Source organism: Lissotriton helveticus, chromosome 10, assembly GCF_964261635.1.
Source record: "Lissotriton helveticus chromosome 10, aLisHel1.1, whole genome shotgun sequence".
Classification (NCBI taxonomy): Eukaryota; Metazoa; Chordata; class Amphibia; order Caudata; family Salamandridae; genus Lissotriton; species Lissotriton helveticus.
The window spans coordinates 1,107,643,376-1,107,657,819 of record NC_136071.1 but is presented as its reverse complement, the minus strand read 5'-3'; the positions used below and the strand labels follow the sequence as shown (position 1 = coordinate 1,107,657,819).

The 14,444-nt window shown below is 46.1% G+C and overlaps 1 protein-coding gene and 1 long non-coding RNA gene across 5 annotated transcripts in view; one reads left to right on the top strand and one right to left on the bottom strand.

Moving 5' to 3' along the window:
• LOC144785634 (uncharacterized) overlaps positions 1–3,319 on the bottom strand; it is a 41,080-nt gene extending 37,761 nt beyond the window's left edge. Inside the window, exons 1-2 of the long non-coding RNA XR_013602000.1 lie at positions 3,261–3,319; positions 2,680–2,849 (exon numbers count right to left, since the gene is read on the bottom strand). This is a non-coding gene — a long non-coding RNA (uncharacterized LOC144785634). The remainder of the gene's footprint in view (positions 1–2,679; positions 2,850–3,260) is intronic.
• A 22-nt stretch (positions 3,320–3,341) lies between these two features.
• On the top strand, positions 3,342–13,897 carry LOC144784814 (uncharacterized). 4 transcript variants are annotated; one of them, XM_078663866.1, is made up of 6 exons: positions 3,349–3,479; positions 7,167–7,243; positions 7,356–7,494; positions 7,792–7,904; positions 12,146–12,392; positions 13,609–13,897. In XM_078663866.1, the coding sequence occupies exons 1-6, from the start codon at positions 3,452–3,454 to the stop codon at positions 13,761–13,763; spliced, it is 759 nt and encodes a 252-aa protein (XP_078519992.1). In that variant the 5' UTR covers positions 3,349–3,451; the 3' UTR covers positions 13,764–13,897. The 4 variants fall into 4 exon arrangements, with proteins under 4 accessions (XP_078519993.1, XP_078519992.1, XP_078519991.1 ...); XM_078663865.1 differs by having other exon boundaries at positions 7,164–7,243; XM_078663867.1 differs by lacking the exon at positions 7,167–7,243 and having other exon boundaries at positions 3,342–3,479.
• The last annotated feature ends 547 nt before the right edge of the window (positions 13,898–14,444 follow it).

Here is a 14,444-nt window from a genome sequence, read left to right as displayed (position 1 = left end):
GTTTACCAATATACTATCTTGCAAATATTGTATAGGGATTATATGCTGGTAAACACAGTATGAACAGAACACTAACTAACCAAATGTACTTAAAACTGTACCCATATCCAACAATTTACTAATGCAGTGTAAGTGTTAGGGAGTTATCCAAATCTTTTACAAATATCTTTAAGTCTAGTTATGCTGCTACCAATTTAACTGGGCCAAGACCCTTTACTGATTGGCCGAGAAACTAGAACACAAACATGAAATTCCCCTTACTTTGAGGTTTACTAATACAGTGTGTATTAAAATGCAACATTTAAAAGTGTTAAGTTTCTCCTTGGAGTTCCCAGGAGTAATTTTACCCCTGCTCTGAAGCTGTCTGACTGTTCAAAATCGTACCCCTCCCCCCCAGTTCGGGTCTAGTTGCATCCCTGCTGGGGAGTGTGATCTGAACCCCGAGTTGTGGAATTTTCTTGGCTTGTGGAGCTGCAGACCCCACCTTTCAATACATCATTGACTCCAGAGCACCATAAATGGAGATAGGGGCCTGGCGATCCACGAATGGGTGGATATGCTCATACGTCCTAACTATAGGTACAGCTACATTTCGGTGATTCAGGTCCATATTCCTGCAAGGTCAGTCATGGATTCAAGGCCAACAAGACTCTCATTCACAATTAATAAAGATTGCAGCCCAGGGGCAAAATAGTCCCTATAGTTTCTTTCAACAATACCTACTCTGATGCTATCAAATGTACCCTTGCATTCTTGAGATCTCCTGTATGTTTGCCCTTGTGTGTGAAATCTCTCAGGGTAGCACTGACTCTGGCAAAATGTATCTGGCACAGTCGGTGGCTTTTTAAGAGAAGCAACACAATATTTTAGTGAGAGAGTGGTTCTGCTGTGAAAACCTCTACTTTTTCAGAAACAAGCCGCATGCTTTCAAGAAACTAAATATGGCCATAGAACTCGAAAAGTTTTTTTTTATGTAACACGAGGTTGGTCTTTGCCAGGGTAACACAAACTTTTACAACTTTTAGCATTGTGCAGCGGTTTGGTTTTTCCAAATCCCAAGATGTCTGAAACATTTAAGGATGCCTTGTAAATCTTTCTCATTCGTTCTTGAAAGACCTCTGACACAGATAAGATGCGGGAGCTGAAGTTGAGGGTCTTGTACCTAAGTACAGCTATCTGAGTGGCAAAGGGGATAAGACAACACAACAACTCCTCTCATTCTAAATGAGGATAACCCTTCTTGAGGGTATGTTTGGGAAAACTGATGAGCCCCATTGAGTTGGTGTACCAAGACTCTAATGCATGGTGTGAGGTGTCTCTCTATTTGGAAAGCTAGGTTGGGCTGTCTAATTGTCCCCTCTACAATCTCGTGGACTATTATCCACACTACTGGCTTAATGAAATCATGTGGCAATCAGCCTCCACTTGCCGCTGGATATAGGAAATTCTACACCAGGTTTGATTGACTGACTTAACAGAGTCATTCACATGTAGCTTTATCTGTCTCTCCTTTAGTTTGCCCAAGCCTCCAAAAAGCTTTGAAATCATGTGTTGTCGAGAAGAGCCAGGAGAATAATTGCAATAGACCCAGGTTGATTGCAGACACACGCCTTATAAGTAAGGCTCCCAGTTTTACTGTTTTTACTGATTTTTACAGATAAATACAGACTGAAAACAATGTGTTTCCAGTCTGTATTTATTTTGAAAAGTGGTAAACTGAAAATTGAGAATCTTCTCATGGACTCTCCTTGTTGTTGTTCATGAATTCCCAGTCAATAGTCATGCAGATTGAGAGCATGAAGAGTTAAAAACAAATTAAATGTACGTAATTTACTGTATATTAAAAATAAATATGGATAATGACAAATAAAAGGGCCAAAAAATAAATATGGATAAATACAGACAGAAATGTTCCAACAAGCATTTGCAATGCAATAGGTGCCTAAACAAGCACGTTGTACTTATAGTCCTTGCTTATGAGAAGTAAGGCTGGCAGTCTCTTTTACTGCAAGCCTTGCTTTTCGTAAGCAAGGACTATACATACAAAGTGCGTGTTTATGCGCCGCATGCAGATTTTCAAAACAAATGAATAAAAGGCATTGTCATTTACAATGCCAACAGCTCCAACTCTCGCAAATGCGAGACCTATTGCATTGCAAATGCTTGTTTGTTAATAGCCATCAAGTGCCCTCATATCATATGCAACACTTGCACTTGTGGAGAAGCGTGGCTCAGTGGTTAGAGGCGGCAGACCCAGAAGCTGAGATCGACCGTGGACCAGGGTTCGATTCCCCGCCTCGGCGGGTCTCGGGCTCAAAATTCCACAGACTCGACAATTCTCGCTCTGGTGCCTACTCAACTCACGGGGTCACACTCTGCGACTCTGGGCAATAGCTTGCTTAATCTCCACTACGGCCGCCGGGATGCCTGGCTTTCACCTTGTGGACACCCTGCTGGGGTTTCTCACAGGGGAATACCAGGACGGGTTCCCTAAGCAAGCGCCGGGACGCTTACGGGCAGCCGTGCGCTTTACAAGTCCAGCACATTAGCCGCAGCTGATAAGGGTAGTTTGTATTAGTTACTTTGTAGTAGGGGCTATGCTATGATCTTAGTAAGGCCTGTGAAAAAACCATTGTGTAAGGTCAAAAATATGCCCTGGACCTCAAGCCGTATTTTTACCTTGTTTTGGAGTTCCAGCATACCTGCCACGTGACGCCACTGTGTGATACACATAGCCCGTCCTGGTTTTAAAAACAACACTTTGAATTGTGCGACTTGTTTCAGTTTTCCCATCAGCAGCAGTTTGAAGGCGTGGCACGCAAAGCAACAGTGGTCGCACTACGTAGTGCCTAAAGGGCCACAAGAAACCAGACACTGTTTTCAGACTTATTGGAACGTGGATTATGAATAGCTCGTGCTGGTATAACAAGTAAATCATCATATTGTTTTTTAAAGAGGCATGTTCCAAGAGTTCCTTTATACACATTTACTTTTCATGCAACATCCATGGTACAAAGACATCCCAATATCAAACAAACTGGGATTTCAAGTACAACCACCCCTGCACATTGAAAACCAAGCAAATCTAAGCCTGCTGATTCGGAGCTGGGACTCGAACCCGGGTCCTCAAATAATAGAAAGCAGGGTCTTCAAATAATAATAAGCAGCTCACCGCTAGCCAACTGTAGCCTCCATATATACATAAATAAATAAAAATTGCGACAATGTTAAACGTTACCACATGTCCCGCTTACACACACCTTTAGGTATAAAAAATAAATCAGGTGGACTCGCAAAAGGCTACGCACTTCCGGGAGCGCCGGAAATGGCGTCATTGCGCTGCGCGGCTTCGGCACTAACGAATGCCCTGAGGGTGCAATGGCATAAAAGGGTCACTATTGAGCAGCTTCGCTCTCTTTCTGTTCCGACTTTGTGCTTTGAAAGCAGGATAATGGCAGAGACTCCGGCGTATATCTCAGGTAAGGATGATCACGCACGCCTCATCAGATACTCCCCCCCCACCCCGGTAGTGCCCGCCCCAGTGTCTGCTCTAGGATTCGGCCACCACTCCGAACCGCGCACAGCCGGTCTCGAGCAATGGCCTTGTTCTCCTATGTGTACAGATCGCGGGAGAGATTAATTATAACTTTCAAGTATGCAATGTTAGGGAAAGTGCCTGGCTCTATTGAGTTCAGCCATTGATCCGATGCTGCAGTGAAGCAGGCACCGAGCGGTGAATGGTAAAGATGCGACCAGTCCCACTACCCCAGCGACCATAGGGCCACCGAGGAGGCTGCAGACCAGCGTCCCCTCGGATTCTTACCAAGGGTCCTCGCATACATCTTAAAAGAGCAGGGATTCGAGACTTACGCCCCAGGACTTGGTGGGCCGGTGCCGACTTCCAATTGTTAAAAGCGGGTGTCTGTAACTGTCCAGTAGCCCAACTCATCACTGCCTTTGTAACTTCAGAGACTCGTTTTTCAGTTTTATATAGCGTAAACCTGGAACGCTGCGCACGAGCAGCAGTTACACAAGGTTTATACACTCTTTGAATCACAGGATGTGAGGCTCGAACCTTTTTTCTCTACTCGAAGCTCGGCTGCTCTAGCCTCCACAACTTCACCCACAAGAACGAGTAGCGCTTTCAATATTCTATACAACGAAGTTATAGTTACTGCCTATTTCCTATGCGACTTACAACCATTGCAAGGCCATAGTGCTGGCTTGTTGTAGGTGTTACTTTTTTTTATATATCTGGATGAATGTACAGAAGCAGCTAAAAACAGTGAATCCCACACTATGCTAAGCACCGATTTTTAGCTTTTGTTTTAAGCCATCATGCCCTTTATTACAGCGGCTATGCCCCTGAGAGCCCTCCTTGCTTTTCATCCCACTTACAGCACTGCCCGACCGCACACATCCTAATGACCATGGTTGTGTACAGTTTATACCTGGGCGCACCCAGAATAGGGTCTCTTATCTCTGCATTGTTTTGGCATTTGAATATATATTTTCCTACTTTGGGTGGTTGAGTAGCTACTCCGTTTCCTATGCGAAGTTAGAAGAGCATTGGGTGGGGAGGGGGGGTTAACCAAATGGAGTATTATTGGTGGTTAGGGGATTGGTGTGGCTGAATTTATTAAAGCATCAGTTTAATTACACATGGATCTTTTTGTTTTTGTCAAGGAAAGATTAAGTGATTTGCCTAGAATTGCATTTCAAACATTGCCAAGACATTCTAGAAAAAAGTGCACTGGCAATGTAGGCTCCAAACAGCGTATTGGTGTGTAATTAAAACAAATTCTGTTCTCCAATGCTTTACTTTTGTGACCCCATTGCTAAGAGGCTGTCCCAACGCATGGTCAAGAAATCACAAATGAAAAGGAGCGTTCAGTTCTATACAGGATTATCTGTTATATAATCATCAGATGGTTAAATTGTTCTTCGGCAATAGATCTAGTCATGATGTGATGAATACATTATTCAGGAGTCTTGTGAGTTGCTTTGATTCCAAGTTTATTTTAAAAAAAAAAAGACAAATTTGTCCGAAGCAATCCTATTGGCCCAGCCAACTCGTTTCGTTCCAGTGGGACTTAATCAGTGCTTGATCAATATCCCAATGTTATCCGCCCAGTGTTGGCTCCTATTATCTCATAAATCCTCATAGATACAATTTTGTACCACTAGATGGCTCTTTACACTCCCATGTGATCTTTATCCCTTCTGATTCCTTGTTTGAATGTATAGTTCACACCTAGATGTCTGAGGATTTATGAGATAACAGGAGCCAACGCTGAATTGCTTCTGTCAAAAAGGCATTTTTTTGTATAAAATTGGAATCAAAGCGACTCGCAAGTCTCCTGAATAACTTTTATTTGACACACCATGACTGTTTGATATATTGCTGGTAAACAGTTCAACCATCTGATTTTGTAACAGATAATCCTTTTGATTTATTTCCATGCCAAGAAAAAGCAGTTCCTTAGTCAGATGTACAAAGTTAGAAATGCAATTCCAGAGCATAATGTTATATCATAATTTGTTAATATTCGGAATATTGAAGGCAGACTGGCAGGAGAGCTATTGTGTGGTGAACATTTGACACAATCGCCAGCGTATAAAGTGCCTGTATGTTCATAACTTCTATTTTCGTGGAAGTATTTATGCGGGTGAAGGGAACAATGGGTGAAAGGTCAGGTCTTAAGCTCAGTCGTGCTTACTGAATGAACCTGAATATTCACTGCACTCCACCCCCCCCCCCCCTCCCTCCCCATGGAAGGTAGAGGTTGAAATCCGTGATGTGCTGATAAACAAATGGAAATATGGCCTTCATGCTGAAGATGGGTTGACAGTCATGTTCATACTCCGCTACAAGTGAGGCTGTTGACACCATGCTCAACAAAGAGGAAACTAACATTTTTGAAAAATATTATGCCTTAGAATGCAATGCGTTTCCTTTTCGTACCTGCAACCAGTCATCCAGAAGAAAGGCCGGCACTGCACCTTGAGTAGTCCAGTATGTTATGTTCTTGTATGATTGTAGAAAATGTGAAAAAATGCACCGACTCCCCACCCCCTCCCTTTCATGCCTTCAGGGTACCCGGTTTAGAGCTTAATACATGAAACTGGTCGATGGTAATGAATTATATATCTTTTTTAAAGGAGAATACATCAGTTCTTTGATTTGCTACTATAGTATAGTAGTGTTGCAGTAGATAACAAACCTTTTCAACACGCTAAAACAAATGTTATGCACTGCTAAAGTGATACAGGGAGACAGAACTCTGTTAGGGGTGGTAAACCACACATACATGTGTTCTGTAGTAATTAGTTGCACTGCTTTCCTGTTCCACTGCCTCTCTAGCCACCATGTCATGCTTATCAGATAATCTGTTAGCGAGCAATGCTGGCATGATTGTTGGTCAAGCTACAGTTAACCCCCCTAGTGTTATTGACTAAGCTAGGCCCCTAAAAATACTTAATAAAGTTTGTGCTAAAAGCTTCAGAAAATTCACAAAGTGGTAAAAGCCAAGCATTAACATACAAATGAATATACATTGATCGTATTTGATATCTTTTACTGGCTGATTTCTAGAATGTGAAACCAGAGGTTCTCAATAAATCTTAGCTTCCCTGCTTAAAATTTGTGCTTTTAGATATTTGATTTCAACAAATAATTATTTTATCACGTTAAATTGTAAGTTCATCGCAATGCTACTACATGTTTTATAAATGTCAATTCTTCCACATATTAGATATGCTTTAAACTTCGAAGAAACTTTTTTATATTTTGTCATGGTTTCTCTATGATTTTCAAAGCAAACTATTCAATCCTCCGCTCTACCGATTAATTTGTTAGTTTGTCTGCCTGTAGGAGCTTTCAAGTCTCCCATATCTCAGATGTTCACTGGCCTAGGGCTGAAGGCATCTTCTGCCCCCCCCATTCCCGCAGCCCCCCACAGCAGGGGCTGCAGGGCCTGTTACACCCCTGGAGTTGGGGCGCCTTCATCACTACTGCTGCATGAATGTTGGTGTGTAGTTTTACTTCAATTGAAGGGGATTTTCACTTAGTATGGCCAAGTTCCCAGCAGTGTATTTCAATCTATACTCCACAATATGTACATCTGTTGAATGTGCTAATAATTATTCAATACTATTGGAAGCAGACAAAATGATGCCCGTGAATAAAGAACAACTTGGAAAAGGAAAGAAACGTGGGCCATACAAAAAACACTTATCAGAGGTAAGAACGATTTGGTGTAATGTTTTATCGTGCAGATGAAACTTCAATGTACAAAACAAATTTACTCACAAAGGCCTTGTATGGCCCAATTATGATTTGCTTTCTCTCTAAGGAAATGGTATACAACACCTTGTCCATAATGAATGAAAAGGAAGTCTATTCTGTTGTCCCTGGTTCCTGTCTGAATGAAGAGTGTGTACGGTTACAAGCAGAAGTGCATGATTTACAAGCCGAAAACAAACACTTAAAAGGTACGTGCTTGATATTCTACCTTACCACGTAAACTGCAACAAATTCCCATTAACCCCTTCCATGCTCATGACGAGCTCAGCTAGTCATGTAGTACACTGCTTGTGTGCTCATGACGAGCTGAGCTCGTCATGATAAAGGGATTCTAAGATCATCAGCATAGAGGATGAATTGCTGTAGCATTGATAGTGTTAATACATTGTTTACCCGAACACCTGCATCGCCAAAAGGTATGCTTGTGCTATGTGTATGTTGTGTTTATTATATGCTGCCTCTAACAACTGTTTATTTGATTATAGCACAGTTGGCTATACAGCATTTGGAAGCTGCGCTGTCTGTTTTGACCGGTTCAAGGAACGTAACCGATACAGCAGCCTCAAAAATATGCAGTCCATCATTCACTGTACAAAAGGTACTTTTTTTTTTGTAATTTGTAAACCTTTCTGCACAGTTTATATAGGACAAACCTTGTAGATTTCCTGCATGAGGACTTTGAAATATTTCTGCATGCAATGTTTTTAAATATGGCTGCTTTATCCTTATGGAGCTAACCTAGAAAATATTACATTGTTAGAAAAGTATATATACCAAATCAACATCAAAAAGCCGACCTAATATATTTTTAGGGCTCGCCTGCTGATGCGCTTGCGCATAGCTGGCGAGCTATATTGTGGCTTAACCATCTCAGCGACTTGTTGCTGTGCCCGAGAAAAACAAGCTCAATGCGCAAGCGCATTGGCAAAAAGCGCGTGCACATCAAAGCCACCAGCACATCAAAGCCTCCCTCCCACAGGCATCTCAGCTTCCCCCAGCCGGCATTTCTACTCCCCTAATTATTCACTGCACGGTCGGCGGCAACATCAAAGGCTGTTGCTGCCATGACTCTCATTTCTCCTCCCTCCTCCCCTTTCACTGCCCAGGCCGGCCGTACTTTCACTTTACACAGCCGCCAGGCCGTGTCTCGCGTTTATTTTAACATGGCAGCTTTTATGTTTGTATAGTCAGAAATGTTTTTGTTATTTATTTCCATTAAAACCTAAACCAGAATACTGAACTTAAAAGTTGCCTTTAATTGGTGCATTAGCTAGTACCTAGTCTCTCTTAAATCATATAATTGCAGGAAAGACCTCTAGTAACGAACTCTAGTCAGATACCAGGACACCGAGGCACCCACCACACAGCTCCACCGATGCACCCACCACACAGCTCCACAGATGCACCCACCACACAGCTCCACAGATGCACCCAGCTCCACAGATGCACCCACCACCCAGCTCCACAGATGCACCCACCACCCAGCTCCACAGATGCACCCACCACCCAGCTCCACAGATGCACCCACCACCCAGCTCCACAGATGCACCCAGCTCCACAGATGCACCCACCAATGTTTGTCATTTATTTCCATCAAAACCTAAACAAGAATACTGAACTTAAAAGTTGCCTTTAATTGGTGCATTAGCTAGTATCTAGTCTCTCTGAAATCATATAATTGCAGGAAAGACCTCTAGTAACGAACTCTGTGGTCAGATACCAGGACACCGATGCACCCACCGCACAGCTCCACCGATGCACCCACCGCACAGCTCCACCGATGCACCCACCGCACAGCTCCACCGATGCACCCACCGCACAGCTCCACCGATGCACCCACCGCACAGCTCCACCGATGCACCCACCGCACAGCTCCACCGATGCACCCACCGCACAGCTCCACCGATGCACCCACCGCACAGCTCCACCGATGCACCCACCGCACAGCTCCACCGATGCACCCACCACAGAGCTCCGCCGATGCACCCACCACCCAGCTCCGCCGATGCACCCACCACCCAGCTCCGCCGAGGCACCCAGCTCCGCCGAGGCACCCACCACCCAGCTCCGCCGAGGCACCCAGCTCCGCCGAGGCACCCAGCTCCGCCGAGGCACCCACCACACAGCTCCGCCGAGGCACCCACCACACAGCTCCGCCGAGGCACCCACCACACAGCTCCACCGATGCACCCACCGCACAGCTCCGCCGATGCACCCACCACACAGCTCCGCCGAGGCACCCACCGCACAGCTCCGCCGATGCACCCACCGCACAGCTCCACCGAGGCACCCACCGCACAGCTCCACCAATGGACCCACTGAGCTTCACCGATGCACCCACCACAGAGCTTCACCGATGCACCCACCACAGAGCTCCATTGATGCACCCACCACCCAGCTCCACCGATGCACCCACCACCCAGCTCCGCCGATGCACCCACCGCCCAGCTCCGCCGATGCACCCACCGCCCAGCTCCGCCGATGCACCCACCGCCCAGCTCCGCCGATGCACCCACCGCCCAGCTCCGCCGATGCACCCACCGCCCAGCTCCGCCGATGCACCCACCGCCCAGCTCCGCCGATGCACCCACCGCCCAGCTCCGCCGATGCACCCACCGCCCAGCTCCGCCGATGCACCCACCGCCCAGCTCCGCCGATGCACCCACCGCCCAGCTCCGCCGATGCACCCACCGCCCAGCTCCGCCGATGCACCCACCGCCCAGCTCCGCCGATGCACCCACCGCCCAGCTCCGCCGAGGCACCCACCGCACAGCTCCACCGAGGCACCCACCTACACAGCTCCACCTACACAGCTCCACCGATGCACCCACCACACACAGCTCCACCGATGCACCCACAACTCGCACAGCTCCACCGATGCACCCACAACTCGCACAGCTCCACCGATGCACCCACAACTCGCACAGCTCCACCGATGCACCCACAACTCGCACAGCTCCACCGATGCACCCACAACTCGCACAGCTCCACCGATGCACCCACAACTCACACAGCTCCAACGATGCACCCACAACTCACACAGCTCCACCGATGCACCCACAACTCACACAGCTCCACCGATGGACCCACTGAGCTTCACCGATGCACCCACCACAGAGCTCCATTGATGCACCCACCACACAGCTTCACCGATGCACCCACCACAGAGCTTCACCGATGCACCCACCACACAGCTCCACCGATGCACCCACCACACAGCTCCACCGATGCACCCACCACACAGCTCCACCGATGCACCCACCACACAGCTCCACCGATGCACCCACCACACAGCTCCACCGATGCACCCACCACACAGCTCCACCGATGCACCCACCACACAGCTCCACCGATGCACCCACCACACAGCTCCACCGATGCACCCACCACACAGCTCCACCGATGCACCCACCACCCAGCTCCACCGAGGCACCCACCACACAGCTCCACCTATGCACCCACCACACAGCTCCACCTACCCAGCTCCGCCGATGCACCCACCACCCAGCTCTGCCGAGGCACCCACCACCCAGCTCTGCCGAGGCACCCACCACCCAGCTCTGCCGAGGCACCCACCACCCAGCTCTGCCGAGGCACCCACCACCCAGCTCTGCCGAGGCACCCACCACCGCCGAGGCACCCACCACCGCCGAGGCACCCACCACCCAGCTCCACCGAGGCACCCACCACACAGCTCCACCTACACAGCTCCACCGATGCACCCACCACACACAGCTCCACCTATGCACCCACAACGCACAGCTCCACCGATGCACCCACAACTCGCACAGCTCCACCGATGCACCCACAACTCACACAGCTCCACCGATGCACCCACCACACAGCTCCACCGATGGACCCACTGAGCTTCACCGATGCACCCACCACAGAGCTCCATTGATGCACCCACCACACAGCTTCACCGATGCACCCACCACAGAGCTCCATTGATGCACCCACCACACAGCTCCACCGATGCACCCACCACACAGCTCCACCGATGCACCCACCACACAGCTCCACCGATGCACCCACCACACAGCTCCACCGATGCACCCACCACACAGCTCCACCGATGCACCCACCACACAGCTCCACCGATGCACCCACCACCCAGCTCCACCGATGCACCCACCACCCAGCTCCACCGAGGCACCCACCACCCAGCTCCGCCGAGGCACCCACCACCCAGCTCTGCCGAGGCTCCCACCACCCAGCTCTGCCGAGGCTCCCACCACCCAGCTCTGCCGAGGCTCCCACCACCCAGCTCTGCCGAGGCTCCCACCACCCAGCTCTGCCGAGGCTCCAACTAAGCTCCACCAATGCACACACCACTCAGGGCAACCACAGCATCACTGTTTCAAATATGTTCTTTAAATGTTTCAAGCTGTTTTCAAGCTTTCATGCCTTATTACAAATCACAAAAAGATGTTAATATTTCACTTCTGTTCTTGGATTTTCGTCACAATAAAAAACTGAACAATCTTCACAAGTTATTTACAAAAGTTTAAGCTATTGCCATTACAAATTAAATAAATTAAGTATTTAAAAAAATTAAAAGCCATTGTTATTTGTAATATCAATACATCTAAGTCACGTAAATACAAAACATGTTGCATTACAAATGCTATAGGTGTTTGCGAAAGTTATAACTATTGGCATTGTAAATGACAAAGCTATTAATTTAGCTATTTTGAAAAAGAACACATAAATAAAAAAAATCTTTTAGAAGACCAATAGCTCAAACTTTCCTAATGCGAGCCCTATTGCATTTCCAATGCTTGTTTAGTATGTAACCTACTACGATGGCAAATAGTTAATAGTTGTGTTCTTTTGCAGACTGAGATGCAGCTGTTGGTGAAGGATTCAAATGATCCTTCACGGTTCAGAGGTGTTCTTGTGCCAAAGAAGGAATTGCACAAACTCTTGGACGAAGCAAAGTCAGCTCGGAACAGTGCAATTTTTCTTCTCAATGGTGTCAGCAGAATAATTTTTTCTCCAGAAGAACTTGCATCTGCAAAAGGTTTAACCAAGGCTCGTGCTGGAACAGCTGTCCTTGATGAGGAGAAGGTTGATGCCTTATTTGGTAAGATATTACAAATATTCAAATTGACATTCAGTTCTTGGATTATGAAAATACATTAATATACATAGTGTTGAAATATTTTTGCATATGTGGTCTAGTATCCTATAATTGTAGGAGGACGCAATCATGCCTAACAAAAGAGCAAGAAGAGCAATGAGGGTGGCTTGGAATTTATTAAAAGTTTGTGCTACATATTTGAATGCACATCCGGCACAGCCTTAAGTTGGGATTTCATTTCTAAATCTATGTCCAGGTGAGGGGCTCAAACTGGATGAATGGGCGATGGAAAACTGCACTTATAAAATACTGTGCTTGTAGCTTTTATTTGGAACTGGTCAACTCTCCTAATTAGGGCAGTTGTCCTGTTACTAGCACTTGGTTGTAAGCTCTGATTTAGATTTCTGGTCAGTATAGTAGTTTTAGACTGTTTTCTAAATATGAATATTGCATGTAGAGTTCTGGCTCCACATGGCTGCTTCCATGCTGGTTTTGTAAATGAAATCCAGCATTGATTACTTTCTATTTGCAGAGGAAGCATGACACCGTCTAGTGAACATGACTATGCTACATATGTTTATTTCAAGCCCTCTACATCTGAACAATCTTTCTTCCAAGCATTTCAAAAGGATGAAGGAGACCGGGAAGACAGACTGCTGCTTAGGCCTAAAACTATCATTAGGGACCAGGGGCTACACACCAGTTATGTGGTGGGGCTATGTGTTCAATTTCTGTCCTTCATATTTGCTCTTATAATTCTCACATTTAGTGCAGATTTTGAGCTATAGAAACATACCCCTGCTCTTAGCCATGCCCACTCCTGCTGCCTTAAGTGTTATATGAAGTTTTGGAGGATACCCACCTTTTTATCAGGGGGCTCATTGTACAAAAGTCTTTGTAGGAGGACCTTTTCTGACCTCTTCCTGAAACTCCAACAGATTTCCTGAATCCACAACTTGCTGCTTCACTCTGGAGTTCTTAAAGGAACTTTATGATTTCTTCACCTTTTGCCCCCTTCTTCGTCAATGCCTTGCTTTCACCTGTGCCTCTTTGACCAAGTGCCCTCAGTGTTACTCTTATGAACCCTTGTAACCATATCTCATCAGCACAATATATGAAATAATGGAATTAAAACTTTTTAAAGGTAGCACAGCTGTTATAAAAACCGAAAATAGTGGTGATAACATGATACTGATGTGTTGTTTTTTTCCCCCTCCAGAGTTCATGAAGTGTGTGTGCAAGGCCAACGGCTGGCCATCACTAGACAACAAAACTATCAGAAGGAACTTGGCTGTAAAGATTTGCAATGCTAGAAGAGGACTAAAGAGAGCTCAGAATATTGAAACAAACCATGAAGATGTTGGTTTATGTTAAGCCTTTTTGTTCTTGTTGCAGTAGTCTTCCCCACCTCCCCCAGTAGTGTCCTGGACTTTTTTTATTGTTTGTTATCCTGGCCCCTATGGGGCCGAATGTGCTTTAGATCAATAAAAGTACACGGTGACACCTCCCCTTTTGCTCATTCCTTTTAACAGCTGTTTTGTTCAGTCTTTTGCCACTGGTCACCATGTCAAACAGCTTCTGAAAATGGTCTGTACCTCCAAGTAAGGCAAGCCCCAGCGACTCGGGAGTAGTGGCACCAGTTGTTAGGCTTATCTGAATGCAAAGTATAACCTTGTTGTAGACCACTACTTTTGTATGAAGGTGCTTGTGGTAATTCTGCGGCAGAAACCTAGCCAAAAGGAGCATTTTGTCAGATTTCTTTTATACAGGTTTCTACCTCACTGCAGAGTTTAAAAAGTAATCTTTCCAAAGCAGGAGAATATTGATCTGATTATTAGGACCAGACTTATAGAAGTTTTGTTTTAGCTTTGCTTACGTTTTATAACGTAGACCTGATTCCAAATCCTTTTCAGGATTTACAATCCATAGTAAATTGGTATTTGGTACAACACTCCTCCGAAATAGGAAAAGTTTCACGTTTGTTCAGACATAGTATTTCTTTTTGTACTGAAAGGGGATCCTTCCAGTACAAAACCTAAGCTATACTCAGACAAC

Excerpts from the sequence above, each read along its gene's own strand:
- LOC144784814 (XM_078663864.1), top strand. The coding sequence starts at position 7,073 with ATGGCCAAGTTCCCAGCAGTGTATTTCAATCTATACTCCACAATATGT. Across the intron at positions 7,244-7,355 it reads ACAAAAAACACTTATCAGAG|GAAATGGTATACAACACCTT; the intron begins GTAAGAACGATT and ends TTTCTCTCTAAG. Across the intron at positions 7,495-7,791 it reads CGAAAACAAACACTTAAAAG|CACAGTTGGCTATACAGCAT; the intron begins GTACGTGCTTGA and ends ATTTGATTATAG.